Source organism: Sebastes umbrosus, chromosome 15 (assembly GCF_015220745.1).
Source record: "Sebastes umbrosus isolate fSebUmb1 chromosome 15, fSebUmb1.pri, whole genome shotgun sequence".
In the NCBI taxonomy this organism is placed as follows: Eukaryota; Metazoa; Chordata; class Actinopteri; order Perciformes; family Sebastidae; genus Sebastes; species Sebastes umbrosus.
In genome coordinates, this window is record NC_051283.1 from 28,091,440 (window position 1) to 28,109,140 (window position 17,701).

A 17,701-nucleotide genomic window follows, 5' to 3' on the forward strand; every position below is an offset into this window, starting at 1 on the left:
GTGCCAACCATGTCATACTATCTCGTCATGAAGGAGGTTAAATAACGCTCCAAACTTACGCTAAATTTTGGCGAGGAAAAACTGTCATTTGTCATTTTCAAAGGGGTCCCTTGACCTCTGACCTCCAGATATGTGAATGCAAATGGGTTCTATGGGTACCCACAAGTCTCCCCTTTACAGACAAGCCCACTTTATGATAATCACATGCAGTTTGGGGCAAATCATAGTCAAGTCAGCACACTGACACACTGACAGCTGTTGTTGCCTGTTGGGCTGCAGTTTGCCATGTTATGATTTGAGCATATTGTTTTATGCTAAATGCAGTACCTGTGAGGGTTTCTGGACAACATCTGTCATTGTTTTGTGTTGTTTATTGATTTCAAATAATAAATATATACATACATTTGGATAAATCTGCATATTTGTCCACTCCTGTTGGGCTGCAGTTTGACATGTTATGATTGATACACATTTTTTATCTGTTCAAAATGTACCTTAAAGGGAGATTTGTCAAGTATTTAATACTCTTATCAATATGGGAGTGGACAAATATGCTGCTTTATGCAAATGTATGTTTATATTTATTATTGGAAATCAATCAATAACACAAAACAATGACAGATATTGTGTAAAAACCCTCACAGGTACTGCATTTAGCATAAAACAATATGCTCAATGGCTAAGCCAGTTTTTCCTCGTCAACATTTTGCGTAAGTTTGGAGCATTATCTAACCTCCTTCACGACAAGCTAGTTTGAGCCCGCTAAATCTTCCAAAAGACAGAATGTTGTTAATGCGTCAAAGAAATTAGTGGCGTTAAAACTAAAATGCGTTAACTTCGACAGCCCTCAGAAAATCAAACCAGTTCCGAAAACTTTAACGACAGAAAAAGGTTTTGTAGTCGGTGTGTGAACGTGATCAACGTGAGGTCGTATTTAATTTAGGACGAAGAAATACGGACTACTGGAGAGACTATTCCTTCAGTATTAAGCAGTCTGAATGAAAACTGCTGACTATGGATTATTATTCTGGGAGACTAATAAAACCTAACCTCTCTGCATGGCTGGATACCACAGTGGTTATTTCTGTGGTGACTTGGGTGAAAGCTTTTTTCTTTTTACAGACTTCCCAGCGCGACCACAGTCTGCAGTTTGTGGGAGTGTTTCTTCACAGACGGTCTAAAAATACCCGACTGTGAAGAGAATCTGCCGCTTCCTGTTTTACTTTTACCTCCCGCCGTCTGTCAGCGGTCGACAACACTTTTTATATTCTGTGGCTGTTTCTTCCGTTTGGCCACTCAAAAGGCCTCAAAGGCGAACCAAACAACTGCAGGGGTCGGAGGTTAACGGTATAACACACACACAGGCAACATTTTGAGGCAGCGGAGACGAGCAACGCTGCCGGCTAACAGCAATAAAAGTGAGCGATCGGGGGACGAAACAACCTGTAAATATAAAACGATGAGCTGCATGGAACTGAAGCACTGATGGTGAAATCCAAACAGCTGACAGAGTTGACTTCCTGCGTTGCTTCAACATGTTGCCGTGCAGGTTTGGTAAAAAAGTTTGTCTAGAAAATGAATGTGATCATTTCTTTAAGTTTTGAATGCAAAAAAAAAAAGAAGAGTTTAACTGCAGAGACTCTGGAGCCTGAAACTGAAACTGTTGCCAAGACTAACCCATAAAGAACCTCCTGGTGGTTCTGCATGTTTTATCCCCTTAGCTGCAAATGCACACTTTATATTACTGCTGACCATATTCACAAACATTTTGTATTGATTCAGGGTTTTTTTGTGTGTTATAAAACATCTGTACAGACTCACATAAAAAGTCAACAGCAGGACAATTAAAAACAAGAATCTTGCCTCAAAAAGTGAATGAATGATCACTCACTTTTATATTTCACGGTGGAGTTGCGTTAACGACGTGCGGTTAAGAAGCTGTGAGCTCCTGACGGTGAGTTCGAGGGAGGCTCTGACATCTGAGAACGGATAATCAACGGCAGAAAAGCTGTGAATTAATGAGACAAAATCAACAAAATAAATCAAAACCAGAACACAAACAACAAGCCAGGACTGTTTGATGATGTAAAAGTAAAAAAGAAGTTATAAAGTTTTGTGCATTAAAACTTTTATATTCAGCGCCTGACTTTTCATACAAATTTAAGACGCCAATGTCTGAAAGGAAGGTGATCAAACTAAAAACTGATGAAGAAATGACTGATTTGACAAAAAGAAAAAAATAACTCGAGGTCCACTTACTGCCGTTTTTCAGAGCTTTCAAACTTATCTCATAACTGACTCACGTTATAATTAGGGCTGTCAGTCGATTATAATATTTAATCGCAATTAATCGCAATAATATCTGTCATTGTTTTGTGTTGTTAATTGATTTCCAGTAATAAATATATACATACTTTTGCATAAAGCAGCATATTTGTCCACTCCTGTTGGGCTGCAGTTTGCAATATTATGATTGATACACATTTTTTATTTGTACAAAATGTACCTTAAAGGGAGAATTGTCAAGTATTTAATACTCTTATCAACATGGGAGTGGACGACAAAAAAACATTTCAGGACTGCAATGAAATAAAAATCAGACAATTACTATAATATTAATTAAAATGGAAATACATTACCCAAAACTAATATTTTAAAAAAGCAATAAAATTAAAAAATTGGACATGTTGGAAATAAAATGATGCATTGGTATTAATAGAAAGCTTTTTGAAAAAAAAAACCCAACGTTTTTATGAGTTTCATTCCATGACAGTTTTCCCTTGTCAAAATGTAGCGCAAGTTTGGAGCGTTATTTAACCTCCTTCATGACAAACTAGTATGACATGGTTGGTACTGATGGATTCATTAGGTTTTGTAGTTTCATATGATACCAGTATCTGACTTTTCTTCTGACTTTTTTTGGACAATTTTCGGACATTTTCCAGACTTTTTTAAGGACATTTTTCGGATGTTTTGGGGCTTTTTTCGGACAATTTTCTGACTTTTTTTTCTGAGATTTTTTCAGATTTTTTTTTTAAACAATTTTCGGATTTTTTTGGGACATTTTCAGAACTTTTTTAGACTTTTTTTCAGACATTTTTCGGACACTTTTCCTTACATTCCTTAGGTTTTTTAGTTTCATATGATGCCAGTATTTTCAGTCTAGCTTTAAAACTGGGCCTGCTACAACCTAAAAGTCGCAAGTTGCGTTCATGCGTTAAAGAAATTAGTGGCAAATTTGCGTTAACGTGTTATCTCATTAACTTTGACAGCTCTAGTTTTGACAGATAGTTGTATTTTGTGGGACGATGGTAACTTAGAAAAAGCTTGTAAGTGGACCTCGAGTTAAGATTTTTTTAGACTGAACTTTTGACGCTAAAGAACACCTGCTGTCTAATTACAGGCTGTGGCATGCGAAACACCAGTCTGATCCTTTAACCACCGAGTAAAAGTTGACAACCGCTATCAGTGTAAAATCATATGAACACTGACCTCTTCAGGTCCCGTCAGGAAATTAGGATTTCTGAAATATTGAAACAGAAAAAGGCGGCACAAAAATCTAATAAAAAAGCAGCCAGTTGATGTCAGTTATTAAACTTTCTTTCAGGTCATTTTTAAGCGCCCGTTTGGTTCCCGGCTGCCGGTGAGCCAGATAAACATCCAGCGACTGCTTTTTTTAGTTTTATCTGAGTCGCTCAGCTGGCCGGACGCACACTCCCGGCACAGATTAAGCAATAACGAAGCCGCGGTGATGCCGCAGAAGAGCGTCAGTGAAGTGTCTGCTGGAGCTCTGCACCAAAATGATGCAACTTTGAGTCCGGCATCACCAGGCGGGCGCTGGCGTTTTCAAACCAGACTGAGTGATCGTTTTTGTTCAGATTTAATAAGAGAGGACAGAGCAGCAGCTGGATATTGATTTCTACTTCATGTAAAGGGGCGGGGGGGGGATCGGTGTCACGGTTCCTATTTGAAGAGGTTACATCATCCGCTTTCATCTCCGACCCGAATCTCTCGTCTGCCTGGGACTGTTTGATAGTTATCAGAGATTAGTGTTGCTCTGGTCACTGGGAAGACGCTACCGGCATGAATCAAAGTCTAAATTAACGGGCCGTGTTCACGATGAGAACAGCAGATCAACTCTCTTGTCTGCGGCGGATTTGATGGTTTCTCAAGTGTCCACAGAACAAGAAATAATGAGTCAGTTCTGTCACCTCACAAAGGAGGTCATGAGTCGGATGTTTCTGTGCAATTTAAAGGAATGCAGTGCTGGTTTTCAATCTTTTTACCCCATTGCATTTACTTAACATTACTGCTGACCAACCTTTCAAAACACAAACAACTCTTTAGATCAGTTTCCTTTTGTTCTTTTCAATGGAAGTCAACATGCAAAGACTTGCTCCATATTAACAGAGTTCATTTAACGAAAACGATGACGAAATATGTTCGACTTTTTTTTCCCCATGACTAAGACGACAGGATGACGAGACGACACCGACGTCATTAAACACTAATGGTGATGATATCAAATGTGCAATATCATTGACGAAAAAAGACTAAAATGCAGTTTAAAAACTTTACCAAAATCTTTTTTTTATCACTTCTGTCTCTCTCTCTCTCTGTCTCTCTGTCTCTCTCTGTCTGTATAGCATTTTATGTGAAATAACTTTGACTAAAATGGCAAAAATGTTCAATAAAATCTGATGACTGAACAGGACTAAGATTAAATTTAAAAAATAGCTGACAAAATTAAGAGAGAAAACATTTTGATTAAAATCGAATGACTTTTTCGGTGACTAAAACATTTTGAGTTGTTGAGGATAAAAATGACTAAAATGTGACTAAAACTAATCAACATTTTCAAATGTTGATGAAAAATATTGTCCAGAAACCCTCACAGGTACAAAAATATGCTCAAATCATAACATGGCAAACTGCAGCCCAACAGGCAACAACAGGACCCCTTTGAAAATAGCCAAGCCAGTTTTTCCTCGCCAAAATTTTGCGCAAGTTTGGAGTGTTATATAAGCTAGTATGACATGGTTGGTACCAATGTATTCCTTACGTTTTCTAGTTTCATATGATGCCAGTATCTTCACTCTAACTTTAAAACTACAACCCGCTACAGCCCGCTACAACCTAAAAATTGCAAGTTGCGTTAAAGAAAGTAGTGGAGTTAAAACGAATTTGCCCTAATGACAGCCCTAATGAAAACAATAATTGGTTGCAGCCAATTTGTTTAACAATCTTGCAACTCATGGTCTGAGGTGGAAAATGGTATAACTGTGTATCAAAGTACTTTTTTGATAGTAATCGAAATGTGTCCAAAAACAGTTTCTTCTTTCAGGTAGTTCCTGTTTTAAATCAATAATTTGCCGATTTTAGAGATTTTCAAACGATACCCAGCGCTGGGAAATGGTCAGTGGTGATGTAAAGAGAATGCAACTTGTAGTTAACTGGTTAAAAAAAATATATAAAAAGTACCTATATGGTCCTTTAAATCACTCCATAATCACTCTTCTCAGCAGTATCCTCACTTTCACATTGAACAGTGAGTGTTGTTTGCCAGGAGCTACAATGAAGAGAGAGTATAACAGAAATATCAGGTCAGTATTTTTCATCTTGCAGTACAAAGGGCAGAGATCATCTTTTATAAATGTTTTACATTGAAATCCAAGAGTGGTCTGGTCCAGATTCTTCATAAGGAAACTGGTTTGCATTCATACAAAGACAAAGCGAGGAACAAGAATCTCCATCTGCCATGAATAGTTGAAACTTGATTAAAAAAAATGTTTTTAAAAAGAAGATGCTGTTCATTTATGATCTCCTCAATGGTCCTTTAGGAATGTTTTCACTGGGTGCTACTACGAGGACGCTGTAGAAAATAAACACCACGGCTCATTTTATAAAAAGGATTTTTTGTATGAGGATGCACTTGTAACCTTGAAAATAAATTTGTTTATTCATTTCGTGGTTCTCCGTTCCCGTCCTCTAGACGTGCTTTCTGTGATTCAGCCAGAGAGAGACAGAGGGGGGAACAGAGACGCTGTGACATCACTGATGATGGACTCACAGCGCCACCCGGTGGGCCACGCCAGAATGACAATGTAATAATGTCAAACGCTATTATGTTTACCTTACTGCTATTAATTAACAATGTGGATGACAGTGTAAATAAAGGCTACTGTGGAATATTCCTCGGAGTAGAGTGATTCTTATTTCTGTGGATTTTGAAGTTGTGAGTGAAAAACAGAATAAAGAGTTCCACCTTACAGAGTCAGACCATTACAACCAGTCATACTCACTTGAGTGTACAAACGTGGAATCCTTGAAGGTCTCCAGAAGTTCTTGGGGTGATTTTGGGAGTCCTTGAGATGTGCTCTTGTCCACGACAAGGTTCCAGGATACATTGAAGCAGTCAAAAAGGGCTGAAGGGGATTCGATTCAGGGGCCCTTGAGGGATTTCTAAGAGTCCAGGGGGCTTAATGGGATCCAGAGGCCCTTGACGAAGTTCTAGGTTGCCCGAAATGTGTTCGGAAATTGTTAGACTTGTTTCAGGATTCCTGAAACGGACGGCAATCCCTTCCTGAAAGTTTCAGGAGTCCTGGATTGGGTTTCAGGGGTCTTCAGGGTGTTTCAAAAGTCATTACAGGGAACTTTTGAAGTCTCTGATAGTGTTGCAAGAGTCCCTGGCTCCTTGACAAAACATCTTGCAAGTGGGTGGGTTCATGACTTCTTGAAGGGTTCTAGGGGCCTTATGGGTGTCCCAAAGGGTGTCTGAAGAAATATCGGGAGACCAGTAGTTTGTGATGTGCAACAAATTGGACTTGAGAAAGTTGTAAGGTGCCCTGGGGATGTTCCAAGTCTTTGAGGAGATTTCAGGAGTTCCAGTGGGATGTTCCAAAGGTCCTTAGGGGGAAATCCCAATGTCTCTGCGGGTGTTACAGGAGTGCCTGATTCCTTGACAAAATGTCTTGCGAGAGGGTGGGTTCATGAGTTCTTGAAGGATTCAAAGGTGCCCTGGGGGTGTTCCAAGTCTTCGAGGGGATTTCAGGAATTCCCAGTGCCCAATATCTCTGAGGATGTCACAGGAATTCTTGAATGAGTCACAGGTGTTCATTGGCTCAGGAATGGTTCCTTATGGTTTAAGAAACCAGTAGTTCTTGATGGGGATCCCGAGATGCCTGAGAAAGTTGTAGGAGTGAGTCGTTTCCATTCCAGGACTCTAAAAGATTTTCCAAGAATCTTTGGGGGTCTTTCAGGAGTCCCTTGGGACATTCCAGAGTTCCTCAAGATGTTCCAGAGGTCCTTTCCAAAGTCTATGAAGGTTTTACAGGGATCCTTGAAGGGGCAGCAAAGGTCTTTGAGGGTGCTCCATAACTCCAGAAAATCTTGGGTGGGTTCAAGAGTTCTTGAGGGATCCTTATGAGTGTCCCAAAGATATTTGAAGAAGCTTCAGGAGTCTAAAAGTTATTTATGGGGATCCTTGGGTTCTTAAGAAACATCTAGAGTGCCTAGAAGGTGTTTCAGGAGTCCTTAAGGGTAAGGGGGGTCTTTCAAGGCACTAACCTGAGTGCAATACCCTCAAGATTGAAGTGTTGGGGGATGTAACAGGAGTTCTTGAATGTTGAATGAGTTACAAAATCTGTAGCGTTCCAGAAGTCCTTGTTGGGTTCAGAAGTTCTTGAGGGTGTCCCAGGGAAGTTGGAAAGACACCAGTAGATCCAGAGGTCCTTTACGAAGTTATTAACTCAAACAAACTGAACTAAGGAAGTATTTTCCTCCATAACCAGTCGGTTACAACAGACAGCGTATTTTATATTCTGCTGTCATTGTCAGCAGATTAAGTATAAAGCCCTGCTGGTTAATGGGAGTTTTATTGTTTTCATTCCAATTTTCATTTTGTCAAATGAATCAAAGGATATAAATTAGTTTTTTATTCCTCCCGAGATAAACAGCATCATTTGTCTGCTGAAATACCGCAGTGCTGTTCTGAAGTGATATAAAAGGTCGGAGTTTGTTGCTGTTATTTCTAATTATCTAATCCTTTATTTATGTAGGGGGACTTAACGATTCATGACTATTTGAGATTGTTTGTTTTTCAATAAAAGGGATGTGTCCTATCTGTGATGCAATAAAAAATGTTTGTTTCTTAACAAAATGTGAGGTAAAGTGATTCCAGTATGTTTTATGTGTTAGGCATATTTTGATGGTTATTTTGGCCAGGATACAGGATAGGTGAAATTAAATTTTCACATTGTTCCATGCCTAGTCCCGGGAGATTTTGATCCTTCACAGATTTTTGAGAATTTCAGGAATCCCCGAGGGGGTTCCTGGGTATCCCTGAGGAGGCTCAAGAGCCCTTGAGATGGTTACATGAGTCACTGATGGGGTTTCACAAGTTTTAGAAGTGATTGCAGGAGTCCTTGAAGGTGTTCCACGAATCTTTCTGACCGTCTCACAGTCATTGATGGTGTCCCAAAAGTTGGAGGACTTATGGGCTGCTGTCCAGGTATCCTTCAGGATATTCCAGAAGTCCTTGGTGTGTCCCTGGTAGTTTTTGGTGAATGCAGCAAGGGTCCCTGAAAATGTTCCAGGGGTCCTTCAAGGAATTCAAGAGTCCTGAAGGGGCTTCAAAGTGTGCATGAGGGGAAATCCAGAATAGTTTAGGGGTGTAAAGACTTCAAAGGGGTTCCTGAAGTCATTGTTTGGTTCAAGGGGCTTTGAATGAAGTCCTTAAGGAAGTTCCAGGTATAGTGCAAATCCGCACGACATAGCAGGATATTTGGTAAGGGCTTTTTACATAATGTACATGGGGGGGTAGAATGCACTTACTGAAACAATTAATCAAATAGTTCTCAACTATTAAATCAATCACCAACTAATTTGAGAATCAATTAATCGGTTTGAGTAATTTAAAAAAGAGTCTTGGGCTTTGAAAAACACTGATCGACATTTTTCACAATTTTCTGACATTTTCTACACCAAACAACTAATCAATTAATTTAGTAAATAATCGACAGTAGTACATATAGTAAATTATATATGTACAGGTTTTTTATTTTCTATTTTTGTCACTCAAAGTAAATTCATACGGACAAAATATTTTCAATTATCAACTTTAATTCTGTGACTTTTTCTCTGCAGAGCTGCAGTGTTTTATATAATCTGAATTATTGAATAATTAAGCTATTAAAATAAATTAAATTGCTGAATATGAACTTCCCCATCCCTTTGTGGGCTTACCAAGAAGCTGTTTTAAATAAAGCGTTATGCTGCCATCTGCTGGTGTCAGATAAGCAGCTCAAGTAGTCGTTGACTACACCGATTCAGACTTCACATCTTTCTTTTTTAATAAATTGTGAAATTCAGTGTCCCCAGAATAGAAATTGTATATGATATTGTAATTTTTCCAATCTTGTTTGGCCTTGTTGTGTTCAGATTTAGAAGCACAATCTTTTTACAAATGCATATATAATTACATTCTGATTTTATGTGAAAAAGGGTGAAAGTGTTTGGATGACTTTTTGACAAGTTATGCAATTGCAATTTATATTTGTCTAATTTGATTCCAGGTCAAACAGGGAGAAACACACGATCGTAGTGATAGATGATAAATACAACAAAATGTGAAGATAAACAGCCACGTAATCCCTCTCAAGACTCACCTGAAGGAAACTTTTTAAGAGAATTCAAGGATAAATAGATGTTTACAAGATTAATTAAAATGGCCTTCTCATAGACCACTTCTCCGCAAATGTCAGCAGATTAAAACATATTTAACAGAGACAATTTTAGTGTTTGTAAAGTGATGATCACATATTTCATGCTGCAGAAATAAATGAGGTGACAGCCAAACTGTCAGCCACGGTTTATGTCATCAAAAGAGGCATTATAGACTTAAGTTTTCTGAAGTCTTGTGTCAGGGAAAATTAAACTGACTAAAATGTGTGACTGCATGAGAACCTGTCATAATAAAAAATGAATGAATAAATTAATAAATAAATAAAATATATGACTCGATAAATAAATAAGCCATTAAATGTATCACCAATAATATTAAAAATAAATGTAGGCATTAATTAAAATATAAAATTTGACAAATCTATCCAATATTTGTCTTAATTTGCTTCTTTATTTATTTAACTATCCATCTACTCTTCTATTTACATTTCCCAATAAAATAATAAAAAATAAATAAATAAATTAAAAAATTAATAAAATAGACAAATAAATAAATAAAAGGGAAAATTAAATAGAAGCGTAGATAAGGGAATTAATACAAAGGCAAATAAATAAAGAAGCAAATTAAAACAGAAATATCAATTTATTAATGGCTACATTTATTTTTAGAACATTTAATGGCAAATGTGTTTATTTATTAATTTATTTATTCCTAATTTTTTTTTATTGTAGCAGGTTCCACCCTTCACACATAAGATTCATGATGCATGACAATGTTAAATTTTTTTTGTAAAATGTCAGATTCTGATAAACTAAAACACAATCATTTGAATCAATGGGAGGAACGTGAAAATTAGTTTTCAATCATGTGGTTTTATTACTTCAGTAAAAGTCGTACAGTCTTGTTAAAGCATCACTGACTTCCTGTTGACTGGCAGCCATGTTTATTTGAGTTGACGAGTCCCTGAACTGGGATCAAAATGTTCCTGGCATCCCAAATACAAACCAGGCTTTCATGTCTCCATGTAGTTCCGACTTAATCAAAAACAGGACTGAATGCTGGATAATTTTTTTTCGCCTCGCTACCATTAAGATAAAAATAAAATAGACTTCCATCATGAACAAGTCAAATATCAGAAAGTCTAAACTGACAGCAAACATCACCTGTGACTGTGAGATATGTTTGATGAACGTGTAAAATCACTGTTTCCTCCAGTGTATAAATGTCTGTTAGAAATATATAAAAATATAATAAATGTCTCCTCTTCTTTGTCTTGATCCGTGTTCACACCAACGTGGATAAATATGAAAAGTCCCGTCCATTTATCGATCCACAATGAAATGTTGACGCAAGAAAAAATGCCATAAAATCCTGATATTCGTCCTCTTGTTCCATAGCAGCAGAACAAAATGATGTTTGACCGTGTTGGTCGGTTCCTTCTCCTCCGACTCTGATCGAGTTTCAATAAACTAGTTTTAGTTTGTCCGCTTTGACAAACTAAAAATAAAACCTGAAAACCTTTTAAAACCTGAACACGGACTGTGGTCAAATAATTTGTTCTGGGTTTTACTTTGCAATGTTTATAATAATAATAATAATGATGGACCCGCGCTCTAATTAAAAACGTTTTAAGACCGACCTCGGTCCATCCTGCTCGCTCACACATCATTTAAGTCCCGCAGCCTCAGCTCTGCTGCGTTTTCTGTCCCATGTGTGTGCGAATGTGTCGTTTGTAATTCGAGTTGTCGCTGAATCTGCGGCCGCACTCGTCACAGCAGTACGGCTTTTCACCCGTGTGAATCCTCAAGTGTTTCTGATAACCGTCAAACCGCGTGAGCTTCTTCCCGCAAATGTCACACGTGTACGACTTGTCGACTTTGGTCTCGATTTTGCGGTGCACCTGCACGTGTTTGGCCCAGTGGCATCGCTGAGCGAACGCGCGGCCGCAGATGGTGCAAATGTACGAGTCCACCACCTCGGAAAGCGGCGCGTCCAGGTCGACACAGTCGAGCTGGCCGTTACCTGAAACTAGATCTGAAGCTTCGGGGGCGTCCTCGTCGAGGTCCGGGCAGGTCTGCTGGACCGAGGTGCCCGGCTGGGGGTCCAACTCCGAGTCTTCCAGGTCCTCGAGCTTTGAGAGCGAGGAGGTCATGTGGTCGTCGTCCTGCTCGTTTCTCACGCCACCGCTCTGGAACAACACGAACTTGACGTCGTTCTGCTCCGACGTCTGAGATGCCTCCTCATGCTGAGCCGGCCACAGCACCTCCTCCTCCTCTTCCTCCTCCTCCTCCTCCTCCTCTTTGATGGGAGGAGGCTCTATCTCGCTCAGACTGGAGCTCCACTCCTGATGCTCACAGAAAGCTGCCAAACACAACGAAGAAGAGTCAGGACACGTTTAAAAACTGAAGCTGGTCGTACTTTTACTACGAAAAGATTCAAAAGTTGTAAATAGAAATGAGATCTGTGTGTTTGTTTTCTTTTTGCAATATTATTGTTTACCCAATATCAGCAATATTGTATCTTGAGTCTCAAAGACCCTGTTCAGACCTGGCATTAACATGTGTCCATCACAAGTGATCGGATCACAAGTGGACAGCTTTCAGTACGTCTGTTCACACCTGGCGTTAGAATGCGTCTCCAGTAACCACTTGTGATCCGATCACACTTCTCTGTTCTATATACAAATAAACACGTAGTAAACACAAGGCTACTACAGCAGACGTTGTGACGTAATATTACAGGAATGTCCGAAGTAATATCCTACATATTCGTGAATATATGTATATATAGGTACATTTTATTAAAATCAAAATATAAGGTTTTAACGCCGGCGGTCCCCAGGAACCTCCGTGTAGACATGCACCGATTAAAATAATAAATCGTACACCAGTAACTTCAAAATTTTTATTTATGCATGTACGGCTGATTTGTTATGAATATTCAAAGTTTTGAACTTTAGGCGTTTGCTGTAGCGCCACCATCAATGACCAATGAACCCAAACATACATCAAAAACTACCCATGAAGTGGTGAGAAGAAAAAATTGGACCGTTCTCAAGTGGTTATGAATCCTGATCTGAATCCTGATCTGAATCCCATTTAACATCCGTGGTGACGGCATCAAACCTGAGAGAACTGGGCAGTAAAACTACCAGTGGAGAAGTGGAGAAACAGAATGATTTACAGAATGATCGCAGTTATTGTGCTATAAAATATTAAGGGAATCAATATCTTTGGCCATGTTAAGTTGTAAATCAAAAGCAAATTCTCAGTTATATTCAATGTGAAATAAAGAAAGATGGACACCATGTACTTTTGTCAGTCAAATGTGGTTGTTTCTTTTTAAAAGGTGGGAGGATACCACTATTCTCAGGAACGGTGTAGTTATTTTAGGACGTCCCTTTGGACTCTGGGGACTTATGATGGTTGTAAATGTTTAACGTTACCGGCAGACAGGTTGGGGGTGGACATACACTAAAACAACCACTTTCTTCCATTATGAATATATATCATTTTTATTTTTTTTTACCAAGTTACTGGTGTACGATTTATTATTTTAATAATACATTTAAATTCGATTCATTTTTAAGATTTTTTCCCAAGTTGTTGGTGTATGATCTATTATTTTAATAATATATTTAAATTCCATTAATTTATTTATTTTGAAGACTTTTTACCAAGTTGCTGGTGTACTATTTATTATTTTAATAATAAATAACAATTCTGTTAATTTTGAAGTTTTTTTAACCAGTTACTGGTGTACAATGTATTATTTTAATAATAAATAAAAAATGTGTTAATTCTGAAGATTTTTTTACTAAGTTGCTAGGGTACGATGTATTATTTTAATAATAAATACAAATTCTGTTAATTTTGAAGATTTTTTACAGAGTTGCTGGAGTAAGATTTATTATTTTAATAATAAATAAAAAAACATATTTTAATTTTTTAAGACGTTTGACAGGGTTGCTGGTGTATGATTTATTATTTTAATAATACATTTAAATTCGATTCATTTTGAAGATTTTTTACCAAGTTGTTGGTGTATGATTTATTATTTTAATAATAAATAACAATTCTGTTAATTTTGAAGTTTTTTTAACCAGTTACTGGTGTACGATGTATTATTTTAATAATAAATACAAATTCTGTTAATTTTGAAGATTTTTTACAGAGTTGCTGGAGTAAGATTTATTATTTTAATAATAAATAAAAAAATATATTTTAATTTTTTAAGACGTTTGGCAGAGTTGCTGTTGTATGATTTATTATTTTAATAATAGATTTAAATTCCATTAATTTATTAATTTTTAAGACTTTTTCCCAAGTTGCTGGTGTACGATTTATTATTTTAATAATAAATAAAAAAATATATTTTAATTTTTTAAGACGTTTGACAGGGTTGCTGGTGTATGATTTATTATTTTAATAATAAAATATAGGCTACTGTGTTGTGTTTTAAAGTATTTATTACCATTGTTTGTGTATTTCCCATATTTAAACAGACACTAACTACTGTTGTAGCTGCAGCTTTACCCCCGGACTCACTGAGGTCTTTCACCGGCAGAGAGTCGGTCAGTGACCGGTAACCTTTACTCACCTGAGCGGCTGACCCGCAGAGAGACCTGCGGCTTCCTGCGGAGCTCCAGCAGCCGGCGCTGGCGGTCTATCTCCAGCTTGGAGCGGCAGATCTCCTCCTCGTACTCCGCTATGGTCCTCCCGAACACCCCGAAGATCTCCTCAGCCGCCGCGGTGAGCCGCTGGTTGATGAGCAGCCGCAGCAGCTCGATCTTAGACATGTTGGCGGCAGTTTGGAGATTAGAAACGGGAGAAGTCTCCGGAGCCGCGTCGTGGTCGCTTGTTTACCAGCTTCACTTCCGGGTTGATGTCTGTGTGCGCATGCGCAGTGAGCTCTTCACTGGATGAGACTCTGTGGAGTCATCGCCACCTGCTGGACTGGAGGGAGAAATACATGTTGTAAATCTGACCAGTAATGTTATTTTCAAAATATTCATAACATTTATAATACATACATTCCTAAATTTAATGAAGCTATGACCTTTTTAGTCCCACCCACTATCAGTGTTTCTTTATTATCATTATTATTATTAGTAGTAGTAGTAGTAGTATATTTATATTATTATTATTATTATTATTATTATTATTATTATTATGATTATTATTATTATTTCAAGAAACAAATGACAAAAAACAAATGAAATAAATTTATTTTGATTTTAGTGAAAATAGTGCCCCACACTATCAGTGTTTGTTTTTCTTCCAATTATTTTTGTTATTATTGTTGTTATTATTATTATTATTATTATTATTATTATTATTATTATTATTATTATTATTATATTATTGTTATTATGATCTTATTATTATTATTATTGATATTGATATTATTATTGTTATTTTATTATTATTATTACTATTATTATTATTATTATTATTATTTCAAGTCAGTTAATACAATAATATAAATAAACAGTCATATTTCAAATCAATCATAGGTAAATATATACAGTATATATATTAAATGAAGGGACAAAAAAAATGAAATAAATTTATTTTGATTTTAATGAAAATAGTGTCACCCACTACCAGTGTTCTAATAATATAAATAAACAGTAATACAGTAAACAGTCAAATTAATATTTAAAAGCAAAGTGCAAAGTGAGGTAAATATGTATATATAAAATGAAGGGATAAAAAAAACTTTAAATTAAATACATTTAAAGCAAAGATAAAACATAAAACATGCCAGGAGTCAACATAAATAAATAGATAGTATCTTAAGTAAAACATGTTAAATTAGGAGCACAGTCTCAGTTTTAATAGCTTTTTGTTTTTGTTTTATAGCTGAAGTTATTGTCCAGCTCCATTTCTTTCTTGAAAACAGGAAATTAGGTTTAACATTAGCAAACTCACATTTATGATTGTAAGACTTTTGAAAAGTTATAATAAGATTGAAATATTCTTTCTCATATATAATATATGAGATGAGATGATTAAAAAACAAAAATACATATTTCAGTAGAAGTCCAAAATTACAAATAATATCAACCATAGACATATATGTCCATGATATTAACTATCAGTAATTCCCTGTTCATGATGTGACTTCCTGTGGATGAGTATACTCAGAAAAACTCATTTTAAAGACAATGTGCAAATTTGCATATTTACAGATTAAAAAGAAAAAGACAGACTCTTGGAATATTAGGATTTTTATTGGAAAGCGAAACAGTGAACGGCACTTAAAACTGTATTCTTATATGTCGTTCCCGAACTTCAAAGTACAGTTTCAATCATTTTTCAGTATCTGCTACTTGGTATACATTTCCATGTACTCAAATATATAAAACAAACAAACAAAATTAATACAGATATAAGGCTTCTCAGTGTCACTTATATCTCAACAAAATGCTGTCTCTCTGTCTTTGTCTATATCGTAAACTTAGAAAATATATTATTTTCAATTACATAATAAATGTAAACTAAATAAAAATAAAATACCAAATAAAATTAGGTTGTTTTTTTTAACAAAATGACCAGTTGTCAACATCTCCACAGAATCACAGATGATTAATTACTGCATTGACATAGGGTGCTTTATTCCTCTAAATTAATATATTCTGAAGTGTGAGGATATATACGAACCGTCAAGTTATGAATAAACTATTTCTGCCCCAACAACAGTAAAATGGTACGGATAAAGTTAATAACAATACGTTTTAAAACACATTTTTCTGGATTTGTTTTGTTCACAGTAAATTAGTAATTTAGAAGACTTGAAAGGACTTTTTTCTCATGAAATTCGTAAATTTACGAGAAAATACTTGGAAATTCTCCGAGATTAAATTCGTAAATTTATGAGAAAAAAACGTGGATATTCTCTGAGATTGAAGTGGTACATTTACAAGAAAAAACTTGGATATTCTCTGAGATTAAAGTGGTACATTTACAAGAAAAAACATGGATATTCTCTGAGATTAAAGTGGTACATTTACAAGAAAAACGTGGATATTCTCTGAAATTAAAGTGGTACATTTATGAGAAAAAACTTGGATATTCTCTGAGATTAAAGTGGTACATTTACAAGAAAAAACGTGGATATTCTCTGAGATTAAAGTGGTACATTTACAAGAAAAAACGTGGATATTCTCTGAGATTAAAGTGGTACATTTATGAGAAAAAACTTGGATATTCTCTGAGATTAAAGTGGTACATTTACAAGAAAAAACTTGGATATTCTCTGAGATTAAAGTGGTAAATTTACAGAAAAAACTTGGATATTCTCTGAGATTAAAGTGGTACATTTACAAGAAAAAACGTGGATATTCTCTGAGATTAAAGTGGTACATTTATGAGAAAAAACTTGGATATTCTCTGAGATTAAAGTGGTACATTTACAAGAAAAAACGTGGATATTCTCTGAGATTAAAGTGGTACATTTACAAGAAAAAACGTGGATATTCTCTGAGATTAAAGTGGTACATTTATGAGAAAAAACTTGGATATTCTCTGAGATTAAAGTGGTACATTTACAAGAAAAAACTTGGATATTCTCTGAGATTAAAGTGGTAAATTTACAGAAAAAACTTGGATATTCTCTGAGATTAAAGTTGCAAACTCGAAACCTACCAGCCAAGATTTCCATTAGCACGAGAGGGTGATAATGCACCATTCAGCTGTTCAAAAACCGCCACCACACTAACATGAGCAGGTACATGTAAACACCTTTAGTGTGGACATGACAGCTATTCTAATACAGCAGCTACACTTCATTTACTTAGCTTTTAGACTTTCTACAAATTCAGAATGAACCTGCAATGCATTTAATTAAACATTCATTCATGTGAAAGAGTCAAATAAAAAATGTAAAATATATTTTTAAACTAACATTAAGCAACTTAAGGGCAACAATTTCTAAGTATCAAAAAATAAAATATACTAATTATACTAAGTTTGGTTCAAATGTAATTCAGCATAGAGTGCAGCTTCTTCCAAATAA

At 36.1% G+C, this 17,701-nt stretch overlaps 2 protein-coding genes across 2 annotated transcripts in view; one reads left to right on the forward strand and one right to left on the reverse strand.

The window, feature by feature from the left end:
- LOC119503753 (zinc finger and SCAN domain-containing protein 2-like) overlaps window positions 1–17,701 on the forward strand; it is a 681,462-nt gene that overhangs the window by 594,883 nt on the left and 68,878 nt on the right.
- On the reverse strand, window positions 10,537–14,610 carry LOC119503813 (zinc finger protein 771-like). Its single transcript, XM_037795824.1, has 2 exons — window positions 14,282–14,610; window positions 10,537–12,043 (listed from the first exon to the last, which is right to left on the reverse strand). Exons 1-2 carry the CDS (start codon window positions 14,478–14,480, stop codon window positions 11,367–11,369), a joined length of 876 nt encoding a protein of 291 aa, XP_037651752.1. The 5' UTR covers window positions 14,481–14,610; the 3' UTR covers window positions 10,537–11,366.